The sequence below is a fragment of the Mugil cephalus genome, chromosome 18 (assembly GCF_022458985.1).
Source record: "Mugil cephalus isolate CIBA_MC_2020 chromosome 18, CIBA_Mcephalus_1.1, whole genome shotgun sequence".
Taxonomy (NCBI): Eukaryota; Metazoa; Chordata; class Actinopteri; order Mugiliformes; family Mugilidae; genus Mugil; species Mugil cephalus.
The window spans coordinates 5,931,912-5,953,860 of NC_061787.1; the positions used below are offsets into that span (position 1 = coordinate 5,931,912).

The window sequence follows — 21,949 nt, forward strand, 5'->3', positions numbered from 1 at the left end:
CACGCCGAAGCCCTATAATTGGAGCCCATGTTAGACACAAGGAAATAAAAAGAGGTGCATGTCGTTTCATCCTCAAAGAAAAAGTACAAAGAGAGTGGTTGCGCTGACTCTTCTAAATAACTTTCAACAATTCAGCATCTGACTGATATTTTATAAAGAGTCTGTAATGTCATGATGCTTTAAATGTAAATCTGTGGCAACTGCAGATACATATACGTTCTATGTGCGAGCCGCTTTACTCGAAGGAATCCCCCCCTGCAGAGAAAGACTCGACAACACGGAGACAAAAAGGGAAGCGAGTGACAGAGAAATATTTCAGGCAACAAATTCAATTTGCCGCGAGGCGTCACATCCTGCGTCTGCACAAAAACAAGCTCTCAGACCCTCCGCTGAGCGAGGCCGACATCACATCAGGTGCTTTTTCCACTCATCCATCTGAAGTCTAACTGGCGTGAAGGTACGTGAACGCACGCATGCACTCAGATAAATTAAATCAAGTTTTGTGATTATCCAGTTGTCCGAGTTATCCAAGTGAATAGCTCGACTCTCCGGCTGGGAACATGAGGCCAGGGTTGTGTAAACAGGAAGCGCAGTTTCCTTTAACAGCTACTACTGAAGTGCTCTTTGGGACAAACTTATCCTCGGTAAATAAAGGACTAAACCTGGTGTGTTTGAATGTTTTCATGCAGCCAAAAAAAGAAACTGCATTTGCAAAAGCGCAAATACTCCTTAGAAAAAAAAAGCCAGAAGCCAGACACAATTTTTTCTTTTTGTTGACAGTATTTGACCTTGTATGTCTTCAGAATCACTGAAATGAATGTTTTTCAAGCCAAGGACCCCCAAACCAATGGAGAGATTAAGTAGGGAACCCCTGCCTATGATGATTCACGTTAATGTGTATTCAAAGAAATTTAAATTTGTGGGGGAAAATTACAAAAAAGTATAAAAAAACGTTTGATCAACCAAAGATTTTGCGATCCCCCTGCAGTGCCTCTGCGGACCCCCTAGGGATCACGGACCCCCTGTTGAAGACCTACACCTCATCCCTTTACTAAAATATGTTGGATTCATGTTAATGTGTATTTAAAGAAGTATAAATTTATTGGAGAAAATTAAAAAATATATATATAAAAACTGTCTAATCAACCAAAGACTTTGCGACGCGGAACTCCTGTTGAAGACCTATGTCTTTTTTCACCACAACAAGGCTGGAACTGACCACATCTCTGACCAGTTCTTGTAGTTTTTGACTCTGAAAAAAATGCCATATTTTTGCCCTGAGCTCCCTCAATGCACGGTTCATTCTTTTATAACCAAGGGCAAGTGATGCCGTTAAAAAGACGTAGAAATGTGAGCGGAATTCTGCAGATTTTATCACGAAACGCGTTGGTGCAAGATGCCAAAAGCATACGGCTTTCTGCAGAAGAATTAAACATGAAATGCTGAGTCATGATTTTTCGTCAGTGCTAGTCAGTGCTTCACAGATTCATATATATATATAGGAAGAGAAAAAAACCAAACAACTAAAACTATTGCAGGTGTCTCGCAGAGAACAGTACAGAGGATCTGCTGATGCACACAGCCTCATGAGCCGCCGAGAGCGAAGTGATCAATGGCACGTTACACACATTCATAGCAAGCAGGTTCTCTACCCAGAAGCTCCATGGCGTCGTCCTCGTCCTCGATCTCCTCCTCCACGACGGAGGGGGCGGGGCTGTTGACCGAGTCAAAGGAGTCCTGGGACAACATGGCTGCCAGGAGCTTCTTGTGATGCTGCTGCTGCTCCTTCAACCCTTTGCTTTTTGCCTCCATCTTCAGGCTGAGGGAGAAAGGCACAATTAAGAAATATTTGTCATCTAATAGCAAGCAATTCCACACATTTATCTCTTTTTTATTAAGTGTTATAAAGTTGAAGGTTGCACAGCAGTTCGAGTTTCTGGGAAACACCCGGACACAAATAGCACGTTTCATAATAACCGTGCTCCTGCAGTAATTACATCCTCTCATCATCCGTGAGGCTCGCATCGACGCAGGCTTTCCAGCAATTACAAAATAGCTGCATCCGAGGTGTGCGGGCTACATTTAAAACGCGTTCACAACCGGCTGCACACCCTGCAGTCATTCCGTGGCCGTTAGAGACGAACGCTCGGATACTACGATCGGTTCAAGATCCAGGACACCTCGCTATGAATGGCGAGCAGGGGGAGGAGATGTGGCGAGATAATTGGTCTGAGGTGAGCAACGGAGCAAAAGTTGCAGCACGAATCGCAAACAAATGGCGGTTTGTAGGTGCTCATTGTGTCACCTGTGGTTTGTTATCGGCTGGATGCAGGTTGCAGTTACGGAGAGAAAACTCTTCTATGCATAGTTATGTGTTTGCATTTGCATCTCGCTGCTTACAGCAGCAGCACAATATAACATATTCATAAAACATTCCCCCAAAACCTTTGTGTATATCTCAGGTGAAATTGTGTTATCTCTCTCTGACCTGGAAAGATTATCAAAAATAATGTCTCCTTTTTTTTTTATATACTTACTTTACTATAATTAAGAAGACTGACTTCTACATTACCTCGGTGTTGGGAGGAATTCATTTTCACATGGCACTGGCTGGGGGCGTGGATTACAGGGGCGGAAGAGTATTAATTTGATGCTAATCTCAGTTTAATGACTTCTGCTTGGAGCTAATGGAGAGGGGTCAAAAGATGACGGATACTTCTTGCTACCCTCTGTGTGGTATTCGGGCTAATTTTATCTGCAAATGTGAGTGAGGCGGTTGGTGTTCAGCGTTTTGAATGCGTGTGCGCTTTTCCTCTTTCTCTTTTATTTAACCCTGAATGCGGATGCTGACAGTCTTTTTAAACCTTGAGGTTTTAAGTAAGTTAACTAGTGATGTGTGGGGTTGATACTGAAATATTGATACTTCCGATACCAGGTCTTTATGCACTAAAATCGATTCTCAAATCAAAATATCGATAGTTTCGATACTTCAGTGGAAAGTAACTAGACAATTCAGTTGTTGCAACACAAGAAACCTTATGAAATAATATGAGATATAATGAGAATATGACATGTTTGCAACAGCATTTTCACATATTTTGTATGATTGTGTATGTGTTTGGTTTTTCTGTTGCATTAGCTCGGCTGTAAAGTAAATGAGGCCACTACCTCAATATACTTCTGAGTTTAAAATAAGTAAATACATTACTATGATATCTTGTATTCTTTGTGAAGCTATGATGTGAAATACACTACTTTTTTATTTTTTTTTAAGGTTTACCAGACACGTAAGGGTTTATTTAAAGAAAGTATCAGTATCGCAGATACTAGCCTGAATTTTTCTCGGACTGGAAAGTAAATCGGTGGTATCAAAACATCACTAAAGTTAAGAACTGCAAACTTAACAAAAAAAAAAAAAAAAACTGTGGCAAAAAGAAATAGTAAAAATAAAAGAGCAGCAGTTTGTTTTCTTGTAAGGAGAAAGTTTCACTACTTTTAAGAGTTGCATCATATAAAAAGGCTCATGTTTCCTAGCTGGAGTCCACTGGCTGCATTGTGTCAGCATCTTCTCCACCAGGAACTGACAAGTGGTGCAAACCAGTCATTAAAGGGAATAAATAAGACCGCAACATAAAAACAAGTGTAAGCCACAGACCTACCGCCTCCTTGTTTAACGTTCATCTTTCCCAGTTTGAATGGACTAGAAGAGAACATCACTTTCAAGAAAAATATAAGGATATACACCGATCAGCCACAACATTAAAACCACTGACAGGAGGAGAGAATAACATCGACCCTCTTGTTAGCCCAAGAATCAATTTACAAAGAACTTAAATTAAAAAACAACCACACAATAAGCAGCAAAATAATGATGATAATAAAATAAAATGAAATAAAATAGGTATCGACCGGTGATGACTGTCACGTTTCCATTTTAGTTCCCAGGATACAATTCCATCAGACAAACAAAAAAAATAGACCTTTCATGTCTACACAATGGGTGACACAATCAAACTAACACGTTTCATTATATTTCCTTAACATACTGGCTTTAATTGTTCTTTTAAAAGTAAATTTTGATTTGGATTCTTTGGTTTCTTAGTTCAGATTTTTCCATAAACGGATTCCTTTCACAGAAACACAACGTTCCACAGTTTTGTGAGCTTTAAACATAACGTGTAGAAAACTGTAATCTACTGCAATTCTTGAAATCTCAACAATTTTAACTGACAGAAATAATGGATTTTGTTTGGGCTTTTTGAAAGTATCTGTGGGATGATGCACAGGGACCGCTTCCCTCAACACATAGGATCCAAATAAAATCCTGTTTTGTTAGTTTTGGAGGTACAAGAGAGACCTACACAACATTAGGATAGGTGGTCATAATGTTATGACTGATTGGTGTGTAAGGAACGTTGAGACGTTGGACTTCCTGTGTGATGTCTCCATATGTGAACAGGAGGGTACCCCAGTCTGTTTTTGTTATACTGCATATTTTAGTTCGTTAGTTTGAAGTACAGAACAGCACACGGGAAAACGTGTCGGCTGCTTTTATGTCGTTTCCATTTGAACAACCTGCGAGTGATGCAGACGACTACACGACGACGGCGATGTCGAATAAACGCTGCGGCATCAGTAAGCAACGGAGGAGATCCAGCCCCGCGCTGCTGATGACGGCAATTTGCCGCTTTGAAATTGGGGTCAGTGAGTCAGCGCTGGAAAAGAGCCTTAAAGTAAGCAAACTGATTTTACGAGCTGTTACGGAGATTGAGTGAAACAGACTCACTCACACCGCTGGGCACGAAATGCTGAGGATACTCGAGCAATCAAAAAATATTCAGCGCTGCAAACCCAAGCTCCGAATTCCTGTAGTTTTTACAAAGTTCTTACATTAACTTTTATTTTTTCTGCAATTTAATTCAGGCCCTGGTAGAGAAATGGAATATAGGACCAAAACTGTGGAGAGATAAATTAGAAAGTCTCAGTGTTCTGTCAATATAAAGCATTTCCCTGAATATACCTTTCTACTCATGCATCTAGGCTCTGCAGACTTGAGGGAGGTCATCTGCAACAGGTGGGCTAGTACGAGGGACACGAGCAACACGTTCCAAGCTAATAATAATAATAAAAAATAATAAAAAAAGTAAACTTACTAAAGTGAGAGGACGGATTTGATAAAAAGGTCAAATGCATGAGGGGAAAATTTCGAGCTGTAGTCTGGAAGTGTCTGGCCTATTAAGACTCAGGAGGGAATTTAAGAGAGGGCAGTTCTGGTCTTTGCCAGTTTTCCACTTGATCAAAGTGGTCATTTTTAACTCAATGAATATAAAACTAACCAGTACGTTTTCAATTCAGAGTCCACTTTCATTGCACCTCAGTAAAACTTAAAGTATAAAAAAATATATAAAATCTCCAAATAAACCCCCTTTATTTATGTGTCTTTGATTTTTTGACTTTTGGCCAGAAAAACATCTGAGGTGAGGTGGGATTGATCTAAATCCCCCAAAACAGAATGAGAAGTGGAAGCAAATACGGTCCAGAGTTGATATATAAATGATCTAAGCGCTCGCCTGCTAAACGAGAGAAGGAGCCGTGATTATTTTGGGACGGCTGCACCGCCTCAAACACACAAGTTTCTCAAACTCATTGAGTAAGTAAACAACACGTTCACACGCACACATCTGCACACGTCTGCACACACGGCGCAGAGCTCATCAGCAGAGCCCACACACCTCCCTATCTCCCAGCTCAGGCTTCTAACTAAGTGATTCCTCCCTATAATCCACCCATACAGTAACCTAATGAGATTAACACCGTGTGTACGTCAGCTCAGGCCCGCGCATGATTTATGATTCTATATCCCATCCTCCCTTAATTAGTCACATCGGCAGATGCTGTGAATGCCACACATACGAACGGACGTATAGCAAACGTAACATCGGGCAGGGAAGTCCGAGAGGAATCAAGCAAATTTGGAAACGGAAGAGTTGCAAACATGAATTTAAAAGAAAAAAAAAAGATTTAACACGTGACACAGTTACATTGTCGGAGAGGGGGCAATTTATATAATAACAAGGACAAAATTCCTTTGGCCTTGAGCGAACAGAAATGAGGTTAGGTTTAATTTGAAATTGGGTTGAAGCGGTATCACGGCAAGCATGTTTGATCGCGCCTTTGAAATGGGATTATCAAGCCCATTCAGATGGGCATTCCTCGGGCTGCCACAGTCGGAAGTCTACCTCCTTATTTTTTAAAGAGCCGACAATGGCGCAGCAAAGTTTTTTTTTTGGAACTCTTTAAACTTTTTCCCGTATTGACTCACTCGCGTGCGCGCTCACACTCAAATATTTGACTACGTTAAGTGTGTAATGACGCCCGCTAACCTCCCAGCGGGGCTGCTGTCTCCACTCCAGCACACTTCGGTCTTGGCCCGTGGGACAGGGGGGTGCAGCATCTCGGCGGCGAGAGGGTCCGCGTCGTCCTCTTCCCGACCAGCCCACTCCCCGATTACTCGAGGCCGCAGAACTGAGTTGTATCCCCCCAAGTTCTGAAGCAATGCACACACAACATTAGAAAAAAAAACAGCAAACACAACGTGTAGTCGGTGAAAAGGAAACAGCTCACCGTGAAATTATAATTATGTTCTTCTGAATGACAGACTTTTGAAAGCAGCGCTGTGTTAGTATGATATCTGCTTCTCATTCTGCTACATTTACACCCTGCTGCACCGTGCGAAAGCCAAAAGACACCTCTCCTTGTCTTTCACTAAATCCCGAATGGTATCAAATTCTATTGTCTCTGTGTGATCATAGCAGGTGTTTAGTATTCGTTCCGTGCTCCGTTCTGCAGAAAAGAAGGAAAATCTCTGGGCTGCAAGCCAAGGATGATAGACATGTGCTGCTGCTGCACCGAGCAAAAAAAGTGAAGTCCCTGTCGGACCATATGCTGTGTTTCTCATCCAGACCCATCATTTCTAAATCGATCTGTTCATCTCCAGCCTGGGCACCACCACCGCACTATTGTGCTGCGAGAGAGAATTGGGGCAAGGCGAGGACAAAGATGGAGCTCAGACGTAGCTTTGCGAGCAGAGATTCGCAGCGAAGCAGCAGGGGAAAGGGAGATGGAGGACATGCTTACTGAAGTATCACTCTCCCTTAACACTCCCGTGAGATAGCAGTTCATCATCAGAAACATAACCCCGCCGCTGCTCTGACAACCAAGGTAAAAGTTGCAAAACTTTTACTTGATGTGGCGTGAGCGAGTCTGCAGAGCAAATGACAGGGTTTCGAGACTTTAACAAAGACTGCAGGCTAATTAACATTTACCTGGTCAAGCTCATCAGAGATGGCGATGCCTGCAGCAAGGAGAAGAAAAAGGTTGAAAGCACAAAGAAGCTGTGTGTAATATATTAATCTCGGCCTAGTGCTAGTTATACATTATTATTATCATTTTGCAAGCTATTCAAATACTACAGAGGTTCAACAGAGTTTTTTTCTTTCAAACATGTGCAACATGGATCCAAGTTTTAACTTTAAACCTAGCAAAATGTAGCAGGGTCAGTGAATCACCAGCTATTTTGGCTTCAGTATTTGGTTGATGGGAGCTAGCTGCGCTGTTAGCTTCTCTTCTGCTAATATTGCAGCGTGCTCCTGGATTTCACCTGGGGACCGAATAGGAATCTCTGCCAATTGCGGGGAACCTGACAGAGTCAGCGTGTAATATGCGGCTTTGTGATTTGCTCAGCAGTGATATGGGCGGGGCCTACTGTGTACAGGAAGCTTAGATTGACAGGTCTAGTGTGGCGCCCTGTGTGAAACAGTGCGTTGTTGAATGAGCCAAATACTGAATGAAAGATAATGTCTTCTACCTCCATTTATCCCTTTAATAAAATATGTTGGATTCATGTCGATTTATATTAAAAGAAATTAAAATTTGTAGGAAAAAATAATAAAAAAAAATATATAAAAATGTCTAATCAACCAAAGATTTTGCGCCAAAGGTCTTTGTTGAAGACCTATGGCTTAGACTACATCTGTGAGATTATCTGCTCCTTTTCGAATCTCCTGAGGATTTACAGCGACATTAACAGAAAGGCCAAGTCTTTAGATCCATGTTTTAGGATGTTCTAAACACCGCTGGTACGATGCTCTGTTCGCGTGACCTCCGCGGAGCTGCAGCCACTCACTTCGTGACAGGCTCTCCAGGGCCTTGCCAAGTTTCTTGCTCTCCCGTAAAATGTGGTTGAGCTCGTCAAAGTCACGGCTCTCCCTCCAGTCCCAGGACGGGCACTCGACCGAGCGCGGCACTGCACAAACACACAAACGCACACAATCCATGTCAGACCTTCTGGAAGAAGATTAACAGATGGACTGGGGATAAAACATACATGAAAAAATTGTGTCAAAGGAAAACAGCCACGCTACAATGCAAACTGGAAAATCCACAAACTTTGTGTTTGTGAACTGACTGCAGGATTAAGCGATGGAAGCACATAAAAGGAAAGTCATCATGCCATCACACAAGCAGGAAAATGACCTACATATCCATGTCCTGTAGCAGCATCCACCAGCTTCTACGCGATGGTTAATTCATAGACGGCCGGGTTCAGACATTATTTATAAAAGCAAAGAGCGTTATTCTTTTATAGCTGAGGGATTACTTGTAGTTCATCCATATCTAACATTCTTATGCGCTCTAACGCAGGAGAATTGGAATCAACATGAAAAAACCGCTGGGTTGTGAAGGTATGCCAAACAAATGTACTGGTTGTCTAGTGGCCACTCGTCAGCGCCTGAACCGACAGGGAAACTACAAACAACGCGAAGGATTTTTTTTCGTGGAATAAATTTCATGCGCATTTGAGTGAAACATATATACGCAGTGACAGATGCAAGGGAGGCTGCGCTGCAAGTGCGCACACACACGCAAATAAGTAAACTCGGCGGTGACTATTTGATGGTGCCGCTGCTACAGTCTACCCTTGTTTACCCTGACTAAGCTGCTTGGCATTGTAACAACCGTAAACACAGAGCGAACGTCTCTGCCAAACACACACTGCTCGCATCCGTGTAGCGCCGTGTTGTATCTTAATAGTTTAGATTAGGGGTTAAGGATTCAATTCCCACTGGATCGCCCCATTAATGCATCAGTCAAATAGAAGTGAGGTTAAAAAGTCTATTAACCCCTTCGCCCAGACTCGTCGGAAGAGAACTTCACGCCACCGTTACGTCGTTACCTCACTGTCGTGTTGTTTTGCTGCATATGAAATGCGCAATAATGACGATCGGCAGTTCTTTTGATTTGAATTTTTCATGAGCGCTGCGTGCCAAAACACCTATGCATGTATATTTAATGTGATCTGACTTCACGCGTGGCTTTGAAGGCTTCTCGCTGTGAACGGCCAGCAGGAACGCTGTTAAGGCTAAGTACACCCTGATGAGCTACTCAGCTCAGCCTCTCGCTTCCTCTCCTTCCTCCCTCCGACTCGATGCGCTCATCTCGACACCCGTTTCTTCATGATTGTGAGCAATGCTCCGGCCGGAGCCTAAAATAGACTTGGTCTGGCAGTGACGGAGCACAGTGTTAAATTATTGAAGTAGTCTATGGCTCTGCTTGCTCCCCATTTGACCTATCCTCACTTTCTCATTCTAACACCACAGCCGCAGTAATTTACTACAAAACTATAAATGCTACCAGCAGAGAATATTCTTTTTATATTCCCCATGAACGCAACGCGAGCCATTCCTCTTTGGAGTGTGTAGAAGTGCAGAAGGAAGTGCACAAAAAGTGGCACTTTATAATGAACTCATCTGCGGGGCTCTTGGAGGCTGGGAGGTGGACAGTGGACTATACACTGTGACTAACTTTAATTAGATATAATTGTGTCAAATTAAAAAATGAAGATTGAAGTCAATGGAGCATGTAATTGGGAAACAAGCAATACAACGGGCATCAAAACCGAGCAGGTTAATACTGTAAAGCTGTGTGAGTCCGTGTGTGTGTGTGTGTGTGTGTGTACTCTTAACCACATGCAACACAGTCATAATCAGGATGTGGAAAAACTTTGACGGCACAAAGAAATTCGACTCACAGGACTTGGATTCAGGCGAAGGTGGAGAGATGCTGGAAACGGCCAGGTCGCTCTTTGATTTTTTCGGTTTCTTTGGGTGAATTTGCCACGGCTTCTCATAGCTGCTGTACTCCCTTCGAGTGTTTTTGCTTTCTGTCGGGAGAGATAGGCCACAAATATATGTTCAGAACACAGGTGTACCCAAAGTAGAAATACAAACGGCTTTATGGTCCATGTTCAGGCCTGGTGTTAACACGTGTCCTGAGTGATCCAATCACAAGTGTCCACCAAGAAATACATTTGCAAAAATATATTTATTTCGTAAAAAACTATGTCTCTGACTCTTTATTAAGCAACAATTCAGGCTTTATTTGTCAAATTACCCAATTTGGAAGCAGATATACCAGTCAGCCTGTTGGTTAACCTGCCAATTTAAGGTCATTTTTGGGCGTTATGTGCAAGAATGGATTTTTTAGATGTCTGCAACAAAATTTTTATATTTTTTTAATATAAGTGTATAATTAGATTTAACATTTTTCATTCATTTACACAACCAACACTGTAATATATTATCATAACATGAACCAATGAGGCTCAAAAAATTAAAAGAAATGTGCAAAATAGTTACATTACTGCAGCAAATATATATCTTTACAGATGTTCAAAGGAGTTACTTAAATTTGCTTTGCTAGCTTTGAGTAGCTGTGAGTCAAACTGCATATTTAGACGAATACGAATATTATTACTGTATGATGTATATTCTTTGTTCAACAAAAGAGCTCACCAACCAAATGAATGGCTCTAATCTTCAGACAGCTCAGTCTCATAAAGTATAAAAGCCACAGTTTAAATACTCTTATGTGTAATGCGTCGGCAAGCATTTGCGAGCTGAGTGATCCAATCACTGTTCTGGTTTTGCTCGTGTGGATTCGACTGCAGTGTTTCGTTCGTTTGTTTGCACAAGCTGCACAAAATGAGACAATCATTAGGCTTCTCATAAAAATACTGAATGCAAACACACTTTGTTGCGTTGGGCTAAAATATTTGGCTACTATAAAACAATACTAAATAAGGAGCCATTCGGGAGCTAAAAGAATTGGCTCTTCTTTGTGTGTTGTTGCAAAAGAGAACTTAGAAAAGAGACTAACTTCCCATCATTAGCAGGAACTGAGTCACTTCTGGTGTTTTCCACAACTTTCAGACAATAATATTTCTATATAATCGGTGTTGCACATGTGAGTGCATGAAACGTTATGGTGCTCAATGTTTCAACCTCATAATTTTCGTTAGTTATTTCAAATTTAAATTTAAATGTGTATAGTTCCCATGTAGCTTCTGTTGCGTGGGGGGCGTTAATTAGTGAGGCACACGGTCAGAGCACATGCTGCTTCGTTAATTTACGTTTGAGGCGACGCAGCATTTGACATTGAGAATCGGAGAGAGCCTACTGCTTTCTGCCGCTTGCTCTGCTACTTTCTTTTAAGACGTCTCTAATCTGCTGCATATAGGTCGCGCCCAAGATGTATTTGAGATTCCAACCCCTCAGACCACATTTGGAGGCGGACTGTGTCCTGGCCACGCTGACGGACCACCTACTGCAGAGGGAAAGTTTTGCCTCATTAATTCAGATAAAACACATCTGCTTTTTTGAATGAGCACCAGAAAAGACAAAAGCGCCATAAGGGATGTTCATTCGTAATGACAGACAATTCATGAAGCTCTACCCTACTATGAGTAGGCTGTTTGTGACTCCACCATTAAAAAAAATGTGTCTAATTTAAGTTACAGTGTTTCCTCAGTAATGACTGGAGCCAAACTGCAGCTGTCTGCTCTATATCCTACCACTCCTCAAATCATATACCCTACGTTACTTGCGTATGCCGCGCACAACTGATTGCACATCAAGATGCACGTGGATAATGCAATTTAAAACGAAGTGTGCATTGTGATCAGATCACCCAGGATGGTTTCTAATTCTGGGGTGTTTCCATGTGCGTGCACCAACCTGGGGAGCTCTGCGCCCACAGTGCTGCGGAGCCAGAGAGAGCTCTGTGCAGCTTTCCGGGGCTGTCTTGCTTGGTCTGCAGGTGATCAATGAGAAAAGGGATTGGATGGTCTGGAGTCTCAGTTATCAATTTGGTCATCAACTCCTACAGGAGCAGAGCAAAGCAGAGAAGTGTTAGATGAAAGGAGAGAGAAAATGGATCCAGCGCTGCAGAGTATCCACTGTGCTGAAGCTGAGAAACACAATCAATCCCAGCAAGCCTTAAAGCACTTGATTTGGAGCTGACTTCGCTATCTGGGGAGAAGAGAACTGGCAAAAGTGGAGAGATAATCCACTTGTCCTCCATGTCCTCTATGTAATATTCAGGATTTAGATGTCCCTTTGTATCAGTCAGTAAAAAGATTGTTCAAATCCCACAGGCTGTCAAGAGACGAGTGTGAGCAAGTAAACAAACACCGAACCACTGCTCCTGGTCAATCAGCGACATAGTGAGAGGTTATGCAAAGAGGATGTGAAAGTCAGTTGATAAATGTAGCTGCTAAAGAAAAGCCATGAGAAAAAGATAAGGACTTCAGGTGGTGGGAGAAAAGGAGGCCGCGTCCCACTACTCTGCATGCTCATTTGAAATCTGTCAAATGCATGATGGGAATTTGGCATCAAACCTGCAATCCTGAATAACCTTGTGTCTACACTCTACAAAATGATGTACTGGCTCAACCTGAAAATCTAATACAACTATTTACATGGACGTTTTTAAGTTATTTCAGCTAGTATTGAGTACAACAACAGCAACACAATTTGCCTTGACTTTTAATGGTATTAAAATAATAATAATAACATATAGCACATTATTTATGTTCCTTTCATTCTATTTTGAAGTCAGAATAAATTCTAAATTGTGCCAACTGAAGCACAAAGGCAGAAATATCACTTTAAAATATATGTACTATTGATTTGGAACTATTTATATATTTTCATTTAGACCAACATGTTAATTATCAACTCATTATAATATATAAATACACACAAGCAACATATTTGTTTGTGCATAAAAAGCTCTAGATTTTGAGCTGTACTTACTAACCCCATTAGTTATTAGAGTGAGCGCATAGTCCCACTCTGACAGAAGTGGACATAATTATTGTGATGAAGACGTACAGCAACACTTCATAAAACACTCAAGAGTACGATGTGAAAAGTGTTTTTCTGCAGAATACATGAGGACTATTCATGTTGAAGATGGTGGCTGGGGTTAAATTAGCGTATTAGCGGCTGTGTGTGTTGGCGCGATATGATATGAGAGTGAACTCTGTGTGACCAGTTTAATCCAGCCAGCAGAGCTACTGACTCCTGGACGACTGCTGCAGTGGAGCAAAGAAGAAGCCATTAGTGGACTGCAGTGAATTGGCAAAAAAATGTACAAATAAAACTGGTGTGTGTTTAACTGTACACATACATAGAATCCTACGCTTTAGCTTTAGTGGCTGGTTTGCCCTTGTGAACATGTGTATCTGTGTTTTTCAGTGCGGTGTGGAGTAGGGATGCAGAGACATGGCCACAGTGAGCATTATAGCTGACTAGCCTCGGCTGAGCTATGTGTGCTTGGAAAGCTAATCAGGTAATTGGTCAGAGGGACATTCCTGCCCCCCCCCCAGACTCCACCCCACCCCACCCTGTGTCTACAGCAGCTCTGGCAGCAGGCAGCGTTTGAGCATGCCGAAATGGTCGTCTGCAAACTGCAGATCTAAGGATGGAGAAACCAAGCTCCTCTGCACGAGACTTATGATCTAAACACTTATTAGAAAAAGGCAATAATGTCTTTAACCTCCTGAGACACAAGCATTCATTTGGAATGCATGTTAATTTCTTTAAGACAGGGGCTTCAATGTTATTCAGGCCAAGGACCCCCCAAACTGTCCTCAAAAGTGAAACCAAAGCATGCGGAGCTCCCCCTAGTGGCTGGCTGCTGCATAGGTCATATAAGCTCCGCCTCCTCCATGTTATTAGATGGACTTGGGCCAAGTAAATGTCATATATATTTTCATGTAAGACTTTTTAATGTACATATATATTTAAATATCCTTTTTTTGGTCATTTTAGTTATTTGAGAGTGCTTCTCTTCTGCTAATATATCCGCAAATATATAAAAAAATGTCTAATCAACCAAAGATTTCGCAACCCTCCCATGGACCCTCTAGGGGACACGGACTCCCTATTGAAGACAGACATATACTTTAAAATGAGATTAAGATCTTTAGGTATTTGGGATTAGTGTGACCTAAAAAGTATAAAAAATAATCATCATCATCATCTCTGGAAGTAGAAAAACTATGTGGGGACAGGGATTATTTCACTGTATATTACAAGTTAAGTCACCAATGTGCAACGGGAAGCGATGAAAGTCCAACGTCCTCAAACGAGTAGTTGCTAATTAGCAGAAATGGCTAATTTGTTAGATATGCACGTCATATCAAACTAGAAAAGTTAATAAGCATGAATAAACAAGTGTACTGAACCTTCTTTACCAGTACATGACAGACAAAAGTGTCCCCATATGAGGACGCCGGGTCTAAGGAGGTTAAAAAAAGACAACACACAGCACATTCACAGCTTAGTAGAACACTTCTCCTTGTTGCTGCAATAGAATTGCTAAGCTACCATGTAAAAGTACTAATTACTGCATAGTAGCATAGCCACAGGAGCTCTATAAATAAATTGTAACTTGATAGATTATACAAAAAACTAACGTGCACAACTCTGTTATAATCCCCCAAGCACTCTTAGTCCTTTTTATTTATTTTATTTTATTTTTTTTAGGCAGAGAACAGATAAAGAGAAGGACGAGCATATTGGATTCTGCAAATGCACAAGGCACAAGTTGCACGAATGAGCCAAACAACGGGCATCTGCAAACAGATGGACAAATTGTTAGAGAAAGGCAGGACGTGTTCATTCTGCCCACGTCCGCGCCGCAGAAACCCTCTTGTGTCGACATACACCGACTGAATAACTCATGCAGCACATCACTTCCGGCGTGACAAAAGCCGCTGAATGAGCAGAGCAGCTCCGTGCCCTTCAAAATACACAACGGCGTCATAAAACAGAGAAAAGAGGGGCGCGTCACGCCGTATCTGCGCGTGCATACATTACATAGGTTACCGTGTCTGACACTTTCACTTTCTATGCTAATAAGACGCTTTAAATAACACACTGTACCTTGGATAAATGCAGGTTGTTTGCCTGGTAATCATATTTTCTTTGACAGGAACCGTAGTAAGATGTAGACACAAATTTAGGTCAACTTTTCTGAATACAAATACACCTTAATGCCGCTGGGCTTGGATTTGCTTCCATCAGCGGAGCAGCATATGTTTGTGAGTGGTGGAGAGATAAAGGGAGGAGGGGTGTTTCGGTCGGGCCAACAGGTGGTGTGAGACAAGGAGTCCACGTCGGTGCAGATCCGCTGTCAAGATATCTGCATGCCCCGGGCTGTTTGCTTTGGTCACGGTAATTGACGAGCTGTCAGCCGGCCAAGAGACACCCGTGTCCTTGGAAGTTGTCAAGGTGGACTCCCTCCGGGGGGGGGGTGAGGGTACTGGTGACAGTCATGATACTCTCACTGATGCTCTGCACTGCAACTTAAACAAACTCTCCAAATTGAAAGTTGAAAGAGGAGACGGAGAGCAAAGAGGGAGAGTTGTGAAGGTCATACACAACTAAGCAGAAGACTGAATGAATGAAAAAAAAAAGGAACAAAATGAAGAAAGAACTTGAGGCGTACGATCCGAAAAGACTAATCTCGAGTTCAATCTCAGGTGACGGAACATTTCCATCTTCACTTTTTTTTTTTTTTACTTCTATTTGTGACCCTGAACACGGAGAAAGGGAAGATTTATCTTGTGGGAATCACTGAAGGTATCACAAAGAGCGCAGCGACGGATTCTGACTCGAGCTCCGTGATTTAAGTGGCTTTGTCTGAACCTCGCTGTTCTTTTTTGTCGACCTGATGAATTTCCATTTCTGCCGCCGTAGACGTTCTGCTGGACAGTTTGAGCTATGGACACGTGGATGTGGGGAGACACTGAGCCTCCAGCGCCACAGCACTGAGTCTGCTTTCTATTATGTTAGCGTTGCTAGGAGGCGGCGTGTCCATTATCTACTGAGACAACTGTCCTCATACTGTATGAATGGGGACAGACAAAGCACAGACTGTTTTTTTTTTCCAGTTTCAGGATATTTGGAACTTAAATCAGAGCCTTATGACTTGTCCGTGTTATTATTAAAACTCCAAGACAAGCTCTCTGCAGCCTGCACTACTAGAAGCTCTTTCTTTAAAAAAATATGAGAAGTCATCTCTCGGGTTACCTGAGGTGATGCCTGTGTGTCGTTCCAGTGTACACAGAAAGAGGTCAATATTGGTAAAAAAAAAAAAAAAGAGGGCGACGTGATGAGCCAATTTAGGTGACAGAGAGAGGCCACTGGAAGAGATCCAGACCTTGAATGAGCAAACAGACCAGAGCAGAGGAGATGGTGCAGAAGAGGAGACCAGAGGAGAGGCGACGCTACCAGTTAATGCTTCATCAGAAAAGATGCACCGTTTATTTGCTTCGCCAACGCCTCAAGTTAATCACTACTTACTTACATGCTTTGCAGCGGCACAAATCTGCCCTGTTTCTACTCCATCTGTGGCCCTTTCACATTTTCAAGAGTTCCCCTTTTAGTGTTACGTTAGCATTGAGACGTCTGCAGTCAGGTTCTCTCGCGTTAGCATTCGTTAGCTCTGTAATTCAAGCTATTGTCTGCTGGTAAATGGTAAACTTTTCTACCTACTGGTACTCAGAAAGCTCTACGGTCACAGAGGTTCAGTGTCTTGCTCAAGGACACCTCGACATGTGGCACATTCTGGGGATCGAACCGCTAACCGCTAACCGCTAACCACCTACTGAGTCAGTCACCACTATTGTCTCCAACAAGCACCAAATCATCATCACAGTCACTTTCTGCTTCAAGTCAGAATAAATCACCTCTATTAGCTGCATTTAATGCAAAGCATCAACCAATACATCCATAATTATAATAATGGCTAATTAAAGAATACCTACTTTATACTTAAGTGAGTAAAAATAATGTACAGAGTGTTATCTGTCACATAGAGATGTGGAGTTGAACAGGGAAAGATTTCCTGTAGCGTTATTCTCGGAGAAGGAGCTCCGTTGTCTGCCTATCATCTGGTGGAGAGGGTGGTCAGGGTTATCTATGACTGATAACAGTTTGCTTAGTGTCCTCCTCTCCACCACCACTTCAAAAGTTTCCTGTCTGCAGCAAGTGATGGAGCCAGCCCTCCTGATCAGTTTATTCAGTCTACTGCTGTTCCCCCTGGAGACCACGACAGACTGGTAGAAGATTACTGCACACGTTGAAGGACCGTGCTCTTGTACACGGCTGTACTGTTGGTTCTCCGGTTCAGTCTGTTGTCGATGGTCACTCCCAGGTATTTGTACTGCTCCTCCACCACCACCTCCACATCCCTACCAAGGATGCTGAGTAGAAGAGGAGCGGTTCCATTTGACACATTTTTGACTTTATTGTAAAATGTAAGAATCTGCTCTGCAGTTCTAAAAGTGCAAAGCAGGCTCCTTTCATTAAATTAAAGTAATTTACATGTGACAAATGACGCTAATGCACCGACCTTTATTTCACTAAAACTCAACATTGCTTCCCCTTCCCCGAGTTAATAATCGGTAGAGATTGCGGTGTGGGGGGGTTGGGAACGTCTGGCTCCACACCTGACTGATGATCTTTCCTCGAGCCCAAACGGCTCTCGGAGGCCGTTCTTCAGAAACGATGCCAGTTGTGCCACCGCTCAGTGATTTTCCAGTGCTAAGTACAATTAACTGAGAGTTTCTATCGTTCTCCTGCAGGCTCGGCTCCGCCACTAACAGTGGCTAAATTACAGAATGTTCCCTCTAAAACTGCCGGAGCCTAATGTCTAGTGGTCTATTAGTCCAGTTCCACGTGATTGGCCAATTAAGCTAAAAAAAAAACAAAAAACAGAATAACAGACAATGTCAGACATGCCACTCCAAAGCAGCTATGATTCTAAACCATAGGTCTTCAACACGGGGTGTGCAACCCCTAAGGGGTCCGTGGAGGTACTGCAGGGGGGTCGCAAAATATTTGGTTGATTAGACATTTTTTATACATATATTTTGAATTTCCCCGTTAAATGTAAATTTCTTTACATACACATTAAGATGAATCCAACATATTTTAGCAAAGAGATAAATTCACACAGAGCGCCACACTAGACCTGTCAATCTAAGCTTCCTGTAGAGAGTAGGCCCCGCCCCTATCACTGCAGAGCCAATCACAAGGCTGCATATTACACCCTGACTCTGTCAGGTTGCCCACTATTGGCCGAGATCCTATTCGGTCTTCAGGTGAAATCAAGAAGCACGCTGTAATATTAGAAGAGAAGCTAACCATGCAGCTCGCTCCCATCAGCCAACTACTGACCGTGGATGCTTCACTTCCACTCTGTAGCACAGAGAACAATCATACGTTTCTAAAATGATCAATTCATCACTGGACCAAACGCCAAACTCGATCGCAGTCCCTCGTGGTGCTGAGTTATGGCGTCAAGTAACGGTCAGAAATGCGCTTCATGACGTCATGGTGAAGCTGACCTTTAGGATGTAAAAGGTCATCACTTTATAATTTCATCCTATTAGACATTAATGTGGAAAAAAAATGGCATAATTAGCGCACGAATTCTTGAGTTATGGGGTGAACGGTGGAGGATACGGTGACCTTTGGCCACCAAACTCGAATCAATTACTCTTTGAGTGCACGTGAATGTTTGAGCCAAATCAAAACACATTGAAACAAAGGAAATAACCATAAATGCCTTTGGCCAAAGTTGTCAATCGGCTCATAAAATGCATGTTCAGAATTCAGCTACATGAGTACGTACAGTACATATACAGAGGCGTTTTTACCCCCCCTCGTTGGACAAACATGCACACACATACAGCAGTTAATCACCAGCTGAACAAACACAGGGTAAAATGTCAAGGCTTTCTGCATCACATAATTAACTCACACCACCAGCATGACTATCGGTTACGCACAGCAGTCAGTCATCAGGATCTGTGCGCTGTAAGTGGCCTTGATAACTTTATTAGCATGCACCGAAGCCACCGCGCACCCTTTCTTTCTCTTTCCCCGTACTCCCACAGATACCAACACAGTCCCCGCCACCCCCTCATGCCTTATGTTGCTCTAATACGTCCTCATTCTGAACTACACTCACCTACACTTTGCCTCTTCCTCTGCCCCCCCGGGGGACCAACCAGGCCTCGGGCGGAGTGTTCGGCTGCTTGTCTCGCAGTAATTACTCTAACTGTACCTGAAGGAGTGCTCTGTTAACCCATACATGGCCACACGAGGCTATCAAACCTAAAAACGTCCCTGAATTTGAACCAGAGTAGCGAAAAGACAATGGATACGCCGGGTTTTTCTCTGGTCCACTACGATGGAATTTCACCAGTCCAAACTCCCTCCTCTGAATTTCAATAGGTGTTGACTTGTCAATGTGAATTCCAATGTTGTCCCACCCCCGGGGGTGAGGGCTGCAAAAGTGACAAGCGTTATTTCAATTTTCGCATGTCTTAAGAAAACTGTCACGGGAAATCGACTTTTCACACTCTTTTCAAACGGATTTTCAAATCAAAATGAAAGTGAGCATCTCTGCAAAGTTGTAACTATATGCAATAATAACCTGCTGGCGTACAGACGGATGAAACTAGGACAAAAAAAAAAAAAAACATGGCTCATAATGAGCCTGCTCTGGAGGATGATAAAAGCGTCTCAGTTCTCATACTGAATATTAAATGGCCGGTAATTACATGTCAAGCAAATAAATATCTTGAAACATGTATGACATTTGATAGATTCTCTACTATTTGTCTACAACTTCCCAGAAATTAGTGGTTTCCTAACGCTAACTACGTGATCAATCAACACGGCCAACACATCACATGCATGCAGGACTAATATCATTCAGCTGAGACGTGGCATCCTGCTGCTAATGTCCGTGAAAATAACCTAAACCCAATCGCGCCCAGTCCAATAAATTAGCTCTTGAGGGAGCGGATCGATAGGTCAGGCAGGGCGTGCATGTGTCCGAGTCTCTCCTCTTTACAGCCGAGACCCTGAGCACAGCGTGGTGGTAGAAGAGCTACAAGGGCGGGTGTGCAGTTCACTCAAGAGAAATCTATGGTGCGAAGCCAAGTCATTTAACTTTAGGCGTGAGCAGCAACATCAATAGCAATAGAAGAAAGTAAGAGGGTCTGAATTCCTTTACGCAAGTTACTGCCTGGAACAAAGTGCAGGTTTATCGATTTCAAAATCCACGCGGTTCATCACATCCAGCAGAACTAAACGAAAACAATGAATTCTTCGCATGTAAATGTTCGCACGACAGAGAGTAGAAGTGTTGTATACATGTAGATGTATGAGATCTTGGGCTATTTTGCTTCCACACTAGGGCTGCATGATAAATCGTGATCTCATTTCGAATCAACAATTCTTAAGCATTTTATTTCACGAGCGACATCACAAACGAATGTTCTCATTTCCTCCCGGATTTTTTCAAGCGCCCCTAAAGGCATCACAGCCGCTGACTCCTCCCTCGACCTATGGTAAAGCGTCTTTACAACACGGGGTTCTGTCAGTGGAGGAAGCGTCTGCAGATGAGTGTGTGGAAACAGTGAGGGAGAGAAGCGGAGAGAAGTCCGCGGTAAAGAGAGCTAAATGATGGCTAACGAGCTAACAAGCCTATTGTTCAAACATATGCAGTACATTCTAAGGAAGTCTCAATGTTTGATACTCTACTTGAAAGACAATTTGAATGGTTTGTTTTGTTAAAGTTCATCAGTGCGATAAACATTTTGTATGAAAATCGTGCCAAAGAATCGTGATCTCAATTCTAAGCAAAAGAATCGTGATTCACATTTTTTCCAGAAATTTTTCCAGAGTCATGCAGCCCCATTCCACACCAAAATTAGTTGTTTGGACATTCATGTAAAAATATAGATATTTCAGAAAATTAATAACCAAGAAGGAAAGTTGAGTCGTGGTGATATCTATTAGTAGTGCTGGTGTTGTGGAATTTTACGGGTGTTGCTGTTTGAAATGTTTTATTTATTTTTTGTAAAAAAAGCTGACTCTGGGATCAAGTATTCAAGTGTACCTGCACTTTCCTGTAACCATGTACCTTGCCTCAAGCTTCAGTGTCCTGCCATGTCTTGTTAACAACTTTTAGTGTGTATATGGTTGTGAGTGTGCGTATGTGTGAGTGTACTTATATGTGTATATATGGAGGGTGTGGGGTTCTTGATTCGTTTCCTGTTATAATGTTTTGTGTTTTTATTTGTGCGAAGCCATACAAATAAATTTTGATGTGATTTCATCTGTGCAATTATAAACCTCTTATAATCTGATCCAGAAATCTACACTTCATTATTACTGATAAAACTATGCGTTCTGATAAAACCTTATCACTTATCAAATGACACAGTTACACAAATGATCAAACATTCAGATGCTTCTCATATTTAAAGATCATAAAAACAAAGAATCGTCTTGTCGTGTCACAGTGACGCCTCTGAGCTGCATTTTCAGCCTTATTCATCTCTAGAGTTTCTCTTTTTATAAAATATGTATCAGATCCAGTTTATCACTTATGAGCACCTCATTAATATCAGCAGAGCTAAAATAAAAAAAACATACTCGGTTTGTAATAGATATCATTACATCATTATTATATCTCAAGCTATTAAATCACTAAAGGAAAAAGTCAGACTTAACTTGTG

General features: G+C 42.2%; 1 protein-coding gene across 1 annotated transcript in view; it reads right to left on the reverse strand.

Moving 5' to 3' along the window:
• The window catches only part of c18h8orf34 (chromosome 18 C8orf34 homolog), a 70,859-nt gene that overhangs the window by 44,285 nt on the left and 4,625 nt on the right, over positions 1 to 21,949 (reverse strand). Inside the window, exons 2-7 of the mRNA XM_047567876.1 lie at positions 12,075 to 12,219; positions 10,091 to 10,222; positions 8,186 to 8,305; positions 7,326 to 7,354; positions 6,384 to 6,547; positions 1,653 to 1,819 (exon numbers count right to left, since the gene is read on the reverse strand). Coding sequence (XP_047423832.1) covers positions 1,653 to 1,819; positions 6,384 to 6,547; positions 7,326 to 7,354; positions 8,186 to 8,305; positions 10,091 to 10,222; positions 12,075 to 12,219 — 757 coding nt within the window. The remainder of the gene's footprint in view (positions 1 to 1,652; positions 1,820 to 6,383; positions 6,548 to 7,325; positions 7,355 to 8,185; positions 8,306 to 10,090; positions 10,223 to 12,074; positions 12,220 to 21,949) is intronic.